Genomic DNA, 15,158 nt, shown 5'->3' on the forward strand with positions numbered 1-15,158 from the left:
GGCTAACAAGAATCGGGGTAAAGTCGTAAAAAGAGCGTGGTAGAAGCGCCGTAATCATACAAGCAGCGCGGAAGCATCGTTGATAGTTCTTCATGATCGTAGTAAAGCGCAGTAAAGGCGTAGTCGCAGTTCATCGAACATCGCTGGTTCCATCCTCAAAAAGTTGAAGAAGGAAGTGGAGTCTTCCATTCGGAGTTCTCTCATCAGTGTATCATATTGTTCAAACTTGATCCTCCTATCTGCAGATAGCCATGGCCGTATCCAGTATCTTCTTGGCCTCTTTCTGCGCATCCGCCTGTTAAAAATCTGTGCAATTTCAACCAATATTTGTTCTTGTTGAAGTAAAGCCAGATGAATCAGATCACCATTAATACGTCCGTTCGTGTTTGAAGTTTAGAAATAAATGAAAAATAATTTTTGAAACCCAAGATATATATATCATCGCCAAAATCGTAAAAGAAGCGTACTACAAGCGTAATATGATCGGCGCCGTCGTAACGATATCGTCGTACAGTCTTCTAGGTATGCGTAGTGTCGTTGTGCGAGCTTGAATGTCGTAGCGGCAGCGTAGTATAAACGCAGTAAACGCGGCCGCTGGTCGACATCGGTCAGCGTTAACATCGTAGTAGAAGCGTGTCAGCAGCGCGTTGGGCGTGGGACAGTCGTAATGAAGACCAAAATTTGCCAAATTGCTCGATTTCGACGCCGATCGGCCCCGATCGGCCCCGATCCAATACTTTTTTCAGATCGTGGCTTGATCGGTATGATCGTCCTAAAGTCGCAGCTCTGTGTGAATGGGGTGTTACTAGTAAGTTTCCGTAACAGATATTTATCAGATTAACTAGATTTTTTCCATTTTATAGATTAATAAATAATGTATATGAATCTAACGTCAAAAAACACTAAATAATGTTTTCAGAACTGCCAAATCTTACCAATTAAATAATAGATAATTGTCTGTTTATCTGTAAAACTTTTATGATAATTATCTGAATAACTAGATAAATTTTCTGTTAATAGATAATTTTATGCAGCAAGCATAATACGACGCGACATCTGGTGTAGTAATATGTGACACCCAAATTATGCTTACAGGTGGCGCTACAGTTATATTCTCGGTAAAGTCCGTATTGCGGTTCGGATTCAGTTACCAAGTTACGTCCCTTTGTTTTAAAATTTTCTATGTCTATGTTTAATGAGGGTCCATCCGCCCGTAAGGAGTATGGACCCTGGTCATGTCACCAGTCATGCCCGTAGAGAGTTATTTTTGAAGAACAAGGTGGTGATAATTTACGGTGAAATTTGCAATTTCCACGGAGTACTAGCCAAAGATATGAATTTGAACCAAAAGTAGGTCACTGTACGGCGGTCAACGAGAGCCTAAATGTACAGTAACCTGAGACAATAATCAGATGGTTTGCATTATATGAATTTATAAGATATCTGTAGTAGTCAGTACATTTTAGATTGAAGCAATCTGTCACCACTGGCACCGGTTATACGATGTGTAAATGGCGAATCATAAACGGGTTAGTAGACAAATTAATTTAATAGCATTATTGAATTGATGTAAATTGGCATTTTAAAATAGATAAATGAGTTTTAAACGTTGTTTCCAGTGATTTTAACGATATCTTGATTAACTTTTTCTTAAAACTTCAACATCTAAAACTTATGCATCGAAAACCAGCAATGTCACGTGATTTAACTTCATTTATTGCACCTGAAATCTTCTTTAAAATAACACGAGGCGAAAAAAAAAATATTTTTCGAATACATTTCAGTAACAACACCAACATATTAAGCATATACAACAACAGAAAACCTGATATTTTATTAGTGTCAGAAATTTTTTCAGAAAATATATATTCTAGATATGTAATATAAACATAATTGAATGCAACATATGAGCTTCCCATAAAAGAAATGCGTTATATCCTGATTATTCGTAGAGACATACAGAACATTTGTAAAATACAATTAAGAGCTTACAGAATGACAAAATACGTTATGAAGTTTTGAGATGATATAATTAATAATATAAAAACTTTTACAAAATATGGGAAAGCTAACGCTCGGGCTTCATTTTAATTCAGCTTCTTTCATCTTAATTTAAAAGGTACACATTTAAGCGTTTCAGCAAAGTTATAATTTAATTATTTGTTTGTTTGGTTTTACGGCGAAGCAACACAGGATAGGTATTATGGCGCTTATCTCGGGTACGGCAAAAAATGCGACTAACTTTGGGTGTAACAAATTTCAAAGCAACACCAGGGGCCAAAACCACCTCAACTGCATAGGCAAGGAGATGCATAGACTCCAGTCATTCAAACCCACGTTGTCGCCTTTTATTGAGTATCGCTCAAGCCGGTGCTAAGGGGCGTTAGTGATGTTGCTGCAATTTCTTGGCCTTAACCATTAAAGGCAAGCCCTAAGCCATATTGAATATTATTATTTGGTAATACTTAAATGTATCACTTATATGTACAAGTAATGAAATATCATGTTAGGACGCTGTGTTATTTGTTATAGTAAGTATAGAACAGTTTTATTAGAAATTGAGAAAAAAATATAATACGACCGTCCATCATTCTATCACTTGTTTAGGTTTTAATATCTTTTTTTTTTTTGCAAATTGTTTCTAAGAAATTGTCTATATCTATAACCCTGAGTTCCTATAAGACATGTGATACGTTATTGCATTACCTTGGATAGATATTTAAGATGTTTTCGGCAATGCATTAAATGTTTCAATATTGATCAAAATAACTAAATATGTATTGAAAACATATCAATGTTTTCTTGCTAATATTGAAAGAAAGTAACGTTTCACAATGTGACTCCAGATGTCTTCTGTTTCTGCTTTTCCACCGCCTCCAATAGCCAGGTAATCACAGTTTCTTGTAGCGTTCCTGTAGCATCTCAACGCCTTTTGCCTGTCCAACATATGCCATTGTCCCTGAAATGATGAATATTTTACACCGGGAACATTGCCCGGCACTAGGCCATACAAATACACATCGTCGACCCAGAAAAATGGTGTAACTTTAGAAGAGCTGAAAAACAACGGCATCAAGTCATTTGTAAATAAAATCATAAAACCAGAACAATATGCTGTAGGATAAGCATTTCTTCCTCTAAAATGTCTATGATGGACAAACCATTTACTATTGTTCTTTCTTATAATAGGCATTGTATCTTTATATATATGATTGCAAACAATCTGACGCTTGAGGGTAGCATATTTCGGCAATATGTCCACGAAAACCTTAAATAAATCAACTACTATGTCATCATCAATTTTCAAAATGAATTTTGCGTTTTTGCATCTCTCAGATAACCATTTGTATGCCATTACTCCTTTCAACGTCAAATTATGATAAGTATCGTTGAAGCTGCCCTGAAGAACGTCTTCATATTTTTCACTTTCATCACGTATCATTTTTTGTATTGTTTCAGACTTGGGTTTTCCTAAAAGAAACAGTATTCTAAACTCCCCAATTGTTGTATAAAATGTGTGGTTGGCCCAAGTTTGCCTTGCCAGTTGTCGCCTCGTAAAATGGTCACATGCTGTATGCACTATTATCAATGTAGTCAGGTTTTTGACGGACGAGCAAAGGTTTTTGTTCTCCAATAGGTATGGAGCACTAATTGTTGAAACTTGTTGTGATGCATTTATCATTTGTGAAAAGTTAGGTTTTAATGTGATTTTTGTTAAATTGTTCTCCGTATTTTCGGTAAAATGTGTATTTTTTAGATCACTTGAAGTTTTACTTGACAGCTTTGTTAAGTTAGTACCTTGCACAGCTATGTTTATCGTCGAAGTTCTTCCCGAACTCGTACCAGGTTGCCTTTCACTACCTTCAATTATTCTCTCTGTTGAGATCCTCCGTATGTTTTCATTAAAATATGTACATTTTGGATTGGATAAGAAGTTTTGAAAACATTTTGTCCTATTAAGGACATGGTGTCGATTAATTGCTTCCCCGTTTAAAATAAATAATAAATATATCAAACCAATTACAAATATCACATATACACTTTTTTGGCTTCTTCGTCCTTGACAACAAAGGAGTTTGCACAAACTTATAGGTCTTTTCTCCATAACTTGCTGTTTTATGTCCGTCCAATAAGGCTTTTAGTTGAAGCTAGTCAAAAAGGGACGAAGTTCTATAAACCATCTTCCCTTGGAAGCATGATATTCCAGCTAAAATGAAAAATATAAATAACAAAGTTAATATATTGATGAAAAGAGGGATTACATATTGCCCTTAAAACCTAACATGGTGTAATAACAATTTGATACTTTTCAGCGCACGATTCTTCTCCATGCATCTGGACTATAGGGTACCACTTAGTTCGTTTAACAAAATAGTGAGATCATTGAATTTGTAATGCATGGATCGCTGGGCATTAAGGATGATGGTCTGCCTTTCTCTATTGATTCAGAAGTCATATGGGATGAGTAAAACGGTCACTAACGAAGAAATTAGTGAAATTAGTGTTTCGTTTTTCGGGAGAGTCGGTTAATTGGACCAGTCGACCGCCGGAAAATGGCCAAACATGTGAAACCGAAATAAATAAACAAACAAATAAACAAACATTCAATGATGTTATACATGTAGATCTCGGATATATGTATATGAAAATTATAAAATGTTTGCTATTGCAAACTGAAAATGTTAATTTTGAAAGGAATTTACCATTCGTCGTATAAAAATTGAGTAATAATTAAAGTCACTGGCCTCCAGATTTGCATAATCTACTGTGTTACCAACGCAGTAACCAATATAAATAAATAAGAGAGATATACATATCCTGTACATCCGGGCTTGTATATCAATGTTCGTTAATGAGTATGCGCTAATATTTCAAGCTGAAGTTTAAAAACATATACTGATCTTGACATATGTACTATATGTACTATATTTATTCAATTATAACCGAAGCAGTTTATTTGTTTCACACGATGCTGGATTCCGCGCGTTCCAGATCACAGGTCACGATATTGTCACGTAGTCTGTAGATAACCCGGATGAAAGAATTCCATTGTATAATAAAAGAAGGTATATCCTGTTGTCAGAAAATTACTATTTCAACTACCAATGGATTCTTCTAAAAGAGTTTAATTCATAGATTCATAACGATATATGTTAACAACTAAAGTAAAATATTCAATCAATGAGAGATGAAATTGATTTCCAGTAATAAATGATTAATTAGATGTATCATGTTTACTATTTATCACCAATACGTGACTATATGCTCGTGCTAAGAAATTATCAAGTTAGCGTACAGAACGTCAATGGTTCTACTCAGTGGTGCTGGTAGTTTCCACTCCGGATCACGGTAGTAAGCCGAATTGAATTTACCAGAGCTTTGTTCAGTCACCGCATCGTCCATGGACAGGCTGTCAAATAGTTTTTGTATTTTCTGATCGTAAGCAGCAATTTAAAAGAAAGAATAATTTTTAATGTAGGCATTTAACGAATTACAGTGCATTAAAAGTTTAGATTAGTCAATAGAAATATGAGGTTACAATCACAAATTTCGCGGATGAAAATCTGTTTTACCCAATGAAAAATGTTCAGCTATTTCCGTAAAGCTTCGGATTATCATGAATATCATTTTAATCAATGAAAATGCTATTTTTAGCTATGTCGATTACCGAATACTCCAGAGCGTAGTACACAAATAAATCTGACTGTCGAGTAGTGGAATATATACATGTCGGACTGTTTTGGCGAGAAGATTTTCGCTAAATTATTTTCATCAGTGTTAAACAACAGGTTTATCGTGAACAAAATACCTCGAAATTAATAAGGATGGAAATTCTCAATTTAGAATTACATAATGTATTCGTTTTTATTCAAGGTACATACACTTAACGAAACTTATAAGTACTCCGATTTCAAACTTGCAGGAAAACTCCGGTTTTCAAAATACATGTATTTGATTTTTTTTACAATGGTGATCTCAGTTACTGATTTTCTGTTAAGTTTGAGTTATTGTAAAATGCATTTACTATTATAAAATGATGATACAATGATTAAATTTTATACAGTACCGACTTAGACTAGTAATAGTTATTCTAACACAATATAATAAAAAAAAAATTGTCGGAGTACTTATAAGTTTCGTTAAGTATATGTATTACTTCGCCGTGGTGCAGAGGTAAGCGGTCTCGTTGAGGGTGTGAGAGGCCTATGGTTCAAATCTTAGTTGAGGCAATTCTATTTTTTTCATGCAAAATTCCACATGTATCAATCTCAAACTGTTATAGAAGAAAATCAAAACGCTGTCGCTGCGTAAGATGAATTATAGTATATAAAAATAAACTTATACAAGAAAGTACATACAGATAGTCAGTATGATTTAGATTGCAAAGATCAGAAAATACCATAGAGCTGCAGCCCTTTTATTATCAGTACTAGTTGCCTTCACTTTTTCAAGGAACAGATAACTTCTGTACATGCCAAAGCAGAGGTACCGTGCGAATGACCGACCGTAGAAAGGATTTCATGATCAATCACAACGAAAATGACCTGCACCGTTCGGGAATCGAACATTTGTCGCCCGGTTAACAGTCAATCACTCCACCTATTGCGCTAACCGGACAACTGGATGGTTCTACCTAGGTGCCTGCTCGTGCCTGAAATGATGCCCATGTTAATGCCCTGTGTGGTCTTCTCCACCCAGGGAAGTAGGTAAGGAGCCTCATAACAATTGCAGTGTTGGTGTGATTTTTTTTAAAACAAATGTAATATATGAGCTATTTAGTATGAACTTATATAATGATTATATGCTGCGACAATATTTTCATGTCTGTATCATTATGTTTGGGCCAATGGCATTGATTGTATATGTAATAAAATTGAGTTAAGTATAAAATATTTTACTGTTAAATTTTTAGTATCACTTGGACATCTTCAAAGGAATTAAATCTTTCTTTAGCCTTTTATAATATCGATCAGCTGAATAATTTATCCAAGGTTTTGGTTGTTTGTTGTGACAATTTGAAATTATCGATTTGTGACAACTTATATCCGTTTCGGAATCTATAATGTCTTCTCACAAACTAAATTGATAAAAATCAGTTTAAAACTTGAGGACAAGATATGGTATTATAGTTACATGTGTAAAATCAATGTCATGATACATGTGAATTAAGACTGATACATGTGAATTAAGACTGATACATGTGAATTAAGACTGATACATGTGAATTAAGACTGATACATGAGAATTAAGACTGATACATGTGAATTAAGACTGATACATGTAAATTAAGACTAATACATGTGAATTAAGACTGATACATGTGAATTAAGACTGATACTTGTAAATTAAGACTGATACTTGTGAATTAAGACTGATACATGTGAATTAAGACTGATACATGTGAATTAAGACTTACAGCATTTACATCCGGCCCAACTGACATATAAGTCACCTTATAAGTATTATATATACAGTCATCGTGAATAAGTGTATGACAAAACTTTTTATTTTATTACTGCTCAAATGGAATAATAATTATAGTTTATGTAAATTATATAATGAAGGATTAAAACTTTGGGTTTCTTAAAAATGTGAATATCACAATTATTTCAATATCATATCGTTATTCATAAAATTCTCAGACTTTACTTCAAGATATTTTAATGGGAATTACTTTCACTAATTTGCATAATTTAAAAAATTTGACGTTCAATACTTGAACTTTCTATTTTTATTACAGAATTGTTTGTTTGCATTTTTCTTGTTTGTTTTTTTTACGCCAATTTAAACACATGTTTGGTCATGTCCCGGCGGGATGTTTCACCTTATGGGCTATTTTGGAGAACCAACCAGTAATTCCAAATTTCTTCGCTAATTACAGACTACTATAATTCAATCAAACACGATTTTATTTATCAGAGGTAAGAGGCAAATGACCGTAAGTTTCGATGTCCGAGGTCAGTTGTTATGAAGAAATAAAACCTCGCTCGAGGATCGGACCAGCGATCCTTTAATTACTAAAACGTTGTCTTCCTATTGACCTAACTAATGGGCAAACTTTATTATTACGTAAAGCAAGCACCAGATCATGAGACATGCATGTCACGTTTTCGCGGTCAATAATGAATGTTTTGACACAGCTATGTCCATTTTAAAAACGCGTGCCCGTGCTAATTCGACTAAGTTCTACTGCAGTCAAATGTTTCTGAACAATGGCGTGTCACGTGACTGTTCATGTCAAAATGTTATGTTTTCGGAAAGTTTAATGCATAAGAAAGACTATAAATATATACATGAAACAGTTGAAATGGCTATATATACGTTCATGAAATGGGTGGTGTTATATATAATATACATGATGTATATATGAAATAGTTGAAAGGTCTATATATAAAGGGGTGCACATGTCTACCTTTCATTCAGTGTACTTGATTTTAAAGTACCTTTAGTTTATGAGTATTCATTTGAGTTCGATTGTGTTGGAAGCTATAAGCTTATTTAAACACTCTCGAATCCGTTCCTAGAACCTACTAAGCAATGAATGTAAAGTTTCTTGCTCAAGGAAACACCGGCTTACCCTTGGTTTGGTATGAACCCACGCGGTTAGCAATCTTTAGATTACTAGTCTAACGCGGCAACCACTCATGTGCACATTATCTTAAAGCAGCACGCCTCCAGATTCATGTTAATTTTCATAAAAAATTTGGAAATGAATTTAAAAGTAAAATATTGTGAGACGAACAAATAAAGTCATTTATTTATTGCAATCGGCACTTATAATCCACGGAAATTACCAAAAAATGGTCAACATATGCAAAAACAGCCCTTACTGCGTTAGTAACGCAGTAGAAATAGGGTGATAAAATACTGAAAAATCAGTCTCAAACCGCACGTACATTCTAAATATAACTTGGATCTTAAATGTTTTCACCTTTCTTAAAATTTTAGTACATTTTTTTCAAAATTATTTTCTTGAAATATTTTGCCTCATCTGGAGGCGTGCAGCTTTAAAGTACTTTAAATGGTAATATCGTGGTAGCGCATTTATATATTCTTCAGATTGAATCAGTTTAATTTAAACGATCGATTTATTCAATCCATTCAGCAAAATTGATTTATTTTCGTGTTACCAATCAATTATTTATATGTAATTCTCAGCTAGTGATGAGAGTAGTGTAGGGTTTAATGGAAATTAAATGTCATCCACCAGCTAACGGCACAGACCGGAATATCTTGCTCGAGGGTAACCAGTTAAGGCGGTAACGAGGGGCTGTCGAGTTTCCGCTATACAGTTACCCGAGAGGTCGATCTTCCCATCTGTGATGTCAGCCGGTGTTAATTTTGTTTTCGTGCATATCAAATATTAATCATATTTCGGAAAGAAATTACGAAAAGTAATATTTTCATGAAGCACTTTTTTCTTATTGTAGCATACCAATTTACAACTTTATACATAACGGGAAAATGACGTCCACCTATAAACGCAAATTCATTCTGAAAAGGAACGCGAAAATGACGTCACATAAAGCACGCGACATGTCTTACACGGGGGTGTAAGGGAGGTTTTTCTAACACCGATGTAAACAGTTTGATATGCAAGAATATAATGCTTGTCTGTAACGTCGTTTTTTAGGAAAATCGTAACGTTTGCATAAAGCGATATGTTATACACGGCGGCTGATAATTTGTGAAGTAATTTCTTTATTTTCTCTCATAAAGTTAGTTTGCTGTACTAAAATACGTAATAAAGATTGTAAACAGGTTATATGGCCGTATACATCGACTCGGGTTATATGTTCAAATAACCGTTTATATTGGTCTTTATGTGAAATAATAATAGTGATCATAAAACTATGCAAACAAAGGTCAGGCGGCGCGCCGGTGCTGTCTGATCGTGTTCTGCACTGTTTTTAATTCAGAAAATATTTTGAAATATTCCCTAAAATGACAATTTATTTCCAAATTAAAAGATGAATAAGTCTGTTTTATATATTTAGTGCATCAAGCGTTGATTGAAATATGTATTTTATATATTTTTTATTAAATTTGTTTTACAATAATGTTGAACTAAATTATACGTTTGTAAACAGTAGAAACTATTACAATAATAATGCTTATAATAATGACAATAATAATGACAATAATAATAATAATAATAATAATTCTACTTACGTTTAGTTACCAATGGATCGAATTTTCAATATGACAAGATACAACAGTAGAGTTCCTGAAACTGAGATCGCGCGGTATACACTTGCCAACGCGCATGTCTAGTTATTCAATACCCTTATAAATTATTTACAAACGTTCTGAAACAGGTTTTGTAGGAATGCTTCAAATGGGCTATATTGGTTTTGTTTCTGTGTCATAAATAATTGAATTAGATGTCTATTTGAACAATTATCATACCTGATTAAATAAACAAAACTTGCAAAAAAAAATGTCTTCTGTGATAAAATTATATTTTCATTTATTTATTGCAACAGCTTTTCTTATAAAAATTATAGTTCACATTTTAGTATTTCAAAAAAAATAGTTCGCACAAGCACATAAGTGTAAACACACACACACACACGCACGCACACGCACGCACGCACACACACACACACACACACACACACATCATCTGCCTGTTTTCATGTCAAAGTTAAAAGAACACGTATCTTAGATATGATATGCTCAAGCAAAGTATAAATTAAGTTCCATCCGCATATCCGAAAAGTACTGATATACGAGACCTCTGTCTGCTTCATTTTTGCCTACATCAACATTTGAATTTCGCACACGTGTATTTTCTGTTTTAGTTTTGAATCACTTCTTTCTATCGAACAGTAATTATTGAATTATTGATGGCATTTTTTTTTCTAATCGAGAGTAGTTGATGACGTCATATTATTGTGTAATAGTTTTAATATATGCAACAGCATGAAATGAATGTCAGAAGAAAAGCCTCGTTATTTCCTGGCAACTGATACTAAGTAAACGTATTTCAAAAAAGGTAAATACATGTATTTCAAAAACGAGGCACTTCCTAACAACCTAGCGTAATTTACAATTAATAGTAGATCTATGTCTTTATTATCTATTGAAAATGACATTTTGTAAATGCAATGCGTGGCAGTATATAATATAAAATATTATATTCTAAGGCAATAACTTTCCTGTGTAGCCATATCACGAGCGTTAGATCTCTTTAACTGTAATTGGAGCTTATAAAAAGTAAAGTGTCGAAAGCAGTGATGTGGCCGTGGAAATTGAATGGAAAAAATTAACATCACTTTGTGCTTCCAAATTAACTCTTTAAAGGCATAACTGGTGACAGGTCCGAGTCCGTTTTCGACAGTGAAAGCTGCCTTTAGTGCCCTTGTGGGCGGATGAAACCTCATTAAACAGAGACTTTATACATGCTGTGATATGTGGAGGCGGAGAAACATTCGGGAACCGGTTTAACATTGGTTACGAGCTGTAACCGGTCGAACGAGAGAACACTTGCTGGGTACCCAGAACAACAGTAAAGTCCATTCATACTGCCGCACTTTATGGTATTCATGGGTACTTTTAAACAAAAGAAGTACCCAATATGTGTCCTTTCGTTAGGACGTCCTACCTCGGCAGTCCTTTACCGAAGTCGAATAAGTTGAATAATGACTTTGCTATTTTTTTTTATATACAAACATATAAGAGGAAGGACAATTCAGTAAGATATTGTGCCAATTTCTGTATAGTAACATTATTGTCTTGTTAATCTTGTTTTTGCTTTTAAAAAAAAGAGGTTTGGCATAATCATTGCTATTAAAAAAAGCATGTTTTGTTATATATACATAAAGTCGCTGGTTGATTCTGAATTTACTGTATGTAATTTAGCGATTTTGGAGAAAAGGTATTTTAAAACAGGGGCTTACTTTTAAAGACGTATCAAACACGCTATGTTTTTAACCTTGGTTACCCTCTTAAAGCTCCCGTGTACAGAACTGTCATAAATAATTCGCCGCATCAATTCTGATAGTTTTATATAAAACCACTTTATATCGATTTTAGTAAAAATAAAATGAACCCAACAACTTCAATTATTTATATTATACAAATTATTGCAAGTTCGATCTAACCATTTTTTAATTAACTATTAATATGGTATTGAATTACGTGTATTATTCGGGTGCAGAACATTATTTTCTATGATACAATTTATTATGAATACTATTATAATGAATAGCTGGAAGAATTACTGAAGTTACTGTAATCCGTATTTATACCATAAATTGCTGAAGATACCGTAAATCCGCATGTACAGCATGAATTGCTGAAGATACCGTTATGCTGTATAGCATGAATTGATGAACCAACCCTAATCCGCATGGACAGCATGAATTGATAAAGATACCGTTACCCGCATGTACATCATGAATTAATGAAGATACCGTAATCTGCATTGGCAGGTTACCGTAATCCACATGTACAGCATGAATTGTTGAAAATACCGAAATCCGCAAGTACAGCATGAATTGATGAAGTTACCGTAATCCGCATGGATAGCATGAATTGTTGAAGCTACCGTAAACTGCACAGACCAGACAACCTGAATATATGAAGCTACCCTAACCCGCATTGATCACATATGTTCGGCGCGTTGATTGGTAACTACAACCAAACTCCTCTGTTTTTTTTATGTAACATGTGTTAAAATATTATATATAAGATTCTGATGATATTTTTTTCATAACCAAGAAAAAAAGAAATAAAAAAGATAAAAAATAAAAAATAGATAAATAAATAAATAAAAAAGATACATATACATTTATATTAAGTATATTATATTTAGTAAAGATACTTAAAAGCACTCATCCAAATATGAGATACATACATGTAACTCAAACATTTTGTCACCAATTTAAAAATCTTGGTTCCAAATTGACTAAATTAAATTGTAATTTTAATGATTTCTGATTTCAAGTATTACATAATTAGACATGTAATCACAGTTACCGCAAGCTTTTTTTTAATTAAAAATTATTATGTGTAATAAATGTTCAATCACATCATCATATTCATCGTTTTTTTTTGTTTTTTTTTTTTCAATATGTCAAATTGTCAATCGTAATGAAAGTAACTGTTACAGCAGATTGCTCCTTTTTATTTTGTAGGATGGCATATTTCTGCCAACAGTTAACCATATAATTATCGCGAACTAGCAAGTTTTTCGGGTTCAGAGTAACTAGATATTTTTTTCTGTTACCCCCCGTTCACACATAGACGCCGCTTCTATTACGATCAAAGCGTGGCCGAAAACGTGGCAAATCGTGGCAAATCGCAGGAGAAACGTAGTGGTGTCTACATAAGCGCAGTATGATCGCGGTAAGGTCTTCATGATCGGAAAGCTCTACGCTCTCGCCACGTGTATTTTGAACGTGCTCAAAACAATCGAGCGGGATCGTGGCTAACAAGAATCGTGGCAAAGTCGTAAAAAGAGCGTGGTAGAAGCGCCTTAATCGTACAAGCAGCGCGGAAGCATCGTGGATAGTTCTTCATGATCGTAGTAAAAGCACAGTAAAAGCGTAGTACCGTCGGGAACATACCGAGTACGCTTCTACAACGTTCCCACTATATTATTACTACGTTCCCACTACGATCTCTCTATGTTCATGACGATCCTACGAAGACCTATCATGACCTTACGACGATCATACCACGACCTGTCAGGTAGCAGTTTGTTTTTATAGCGCTGCTATTTGACCAATCATAATCAGAGGAAGTGGTGTCTTCCATTCGGAGTTCTCTCATCAGTGTATCATATTGTCCAAACTGGAGCCTCCTATCTGCAGATAGCCAAGGCCGTAACAAGTATCTTCTTGGCCTCCTTCTGCGCCTCTGCCTGTTTACAATCTGTGCAATTTCAATTTAAACCAATATTTGTTGTTGATGAAGTAAAGCCAGATGAATCAGATCAGCATTTATACGTCCGTTCGTGTTTGAAGTTTGGAAGTAAATGAAAAATAATTTTTGAAACCCAAGATATATATATCATCGCCAAAAGCGTACCAGAAGCGTACTACAAGCGTGATATTTTCGGCACTGTCGTAGCGATATCGTCGTATAGTCTTCTAAGTCTGCGTAGCGTCGTAGTGCCAGCTTGAATGTCGTAGCGGCATCGTAGTATAAACGCGGCCGCTGGTCGGCATCGGTCAGCGTAACATCGTAGTAGAAGCGTGTCAGCAGCGCGTTTGACGTGGGAACATCGTAGTACAGTCGTAATGAAGACCAAAATTTGCCAAATTGTTCGATTTCGACGCCGATCGGCCCCGATCCAATACTTTTTCAGATCGTGGCTTGATCGGCATGATCGTCGTAAAGTCGCAGCTCTGTGTGAACGGGGGGTAATACAGGTGCCCTCACACATAAACCACGACCTTACTGCGACCTGAAAACTAGTAAAATAGCATTTTTCTTTCGAAAATCGTTGGTTTTCTTTCAAATTTCTCTCGCAGACGGTCCGGGGCTCTGCAGTCTTGTGTTCAGTACGTTTTCTCTATGTCCTCAATACGACCCTTCTACGTCCATGGCGTTTCCACTGCGACTGTATTGCGTCCCCAAGGCGACCCCACGGCGATCATCGGCGACCCAGCTGCGACTGTGCTATGTTCTCTGCGTCCTTACGGCGACTCTACGACGACTATTGCGTTTGTCCGGCGACTGTCCTGCGACTGTACGACGACCCTACTACGTTCTTGCTACGTCTATAAAAACAATACTTTTTACCAGTAAATTCCATTCTGAGTCTGACCTTACGGCGTTCTTAGTACGAGTGTACTACGTCTATTGCGTTCTTATTGCGTCCTTACTACGATGCTGCTGCGACTATGGCGACTCCACTGCGATCCCACGGCGACCTAACCAGGGCTCAGCAAGAACGCAGAGTTTCTGCGACTGTTTTGTGCATGTTCAAAATAGTCGCCGACGGTCTGCGACCTTGTGCGTCCTTGGGTTCCTCGCTACGACCTCGCTGCGTCCCTGCTGCGTCCATGGCGACTGTGCTGCGTCCTGGGTCGTAGCAAGGTCGCAGTAAGGTCGCGAGGTATGTGTGAGGGCAGTATATTAGATAGACAATCAGCTTAATTGCTTAAAAGTCAATGCAACATTATTAAAACTATAAAAAATAACAT

General features: G+C 35.3%; 1 protein-coding gene across 1 annotated transcript; it reads right to left on the reverse strand.

Annotated features, from left to right (window-relative positions):
* Positions 1–1,759: 1,759 nt before the first annotated feature.
* Positions 1,760–10,247, reverse strand: LOC132746367 (beta-1,3-galactosyltransferase 1-like). The gene is made up of 2 exons (XM_060735487.1): positions 10,174–10,247; positions 1,760–4,207 (listed from the first exon to the last, which is right to left on the reverse strand). Exon 2 carries the CDS (start codon positions 4,103–4,105, stop codon positions 2,792–2,794), a length of 1,314 nt encoding a protein of 437 aa, XP_060591470.1. The 5' UTR covers positions 4,106–4,207; positions 10,174–10,247; the 3' UTR covers positions 1,760–2,791.
* Positions 10,248–15,158: the final 4,911 nt, after the last annotated feature.

Source organism: Ruditapes philippinarum, unplaced genomic scaffold, assembly GCF_026571515.1.
Source record: "Ruditapes philippinarum isolate M1 unplaced genomic scaffold, ASM2657151v2 ctg4076_1_1_1_1, whole genome shotgun sequence".
Lineage (NCBI taxonomy): Eukaryota > Metazoa > Mollusca > Bivalvia > Venerida > Veneridae > Ruditapes > Ruditapes philippinarum.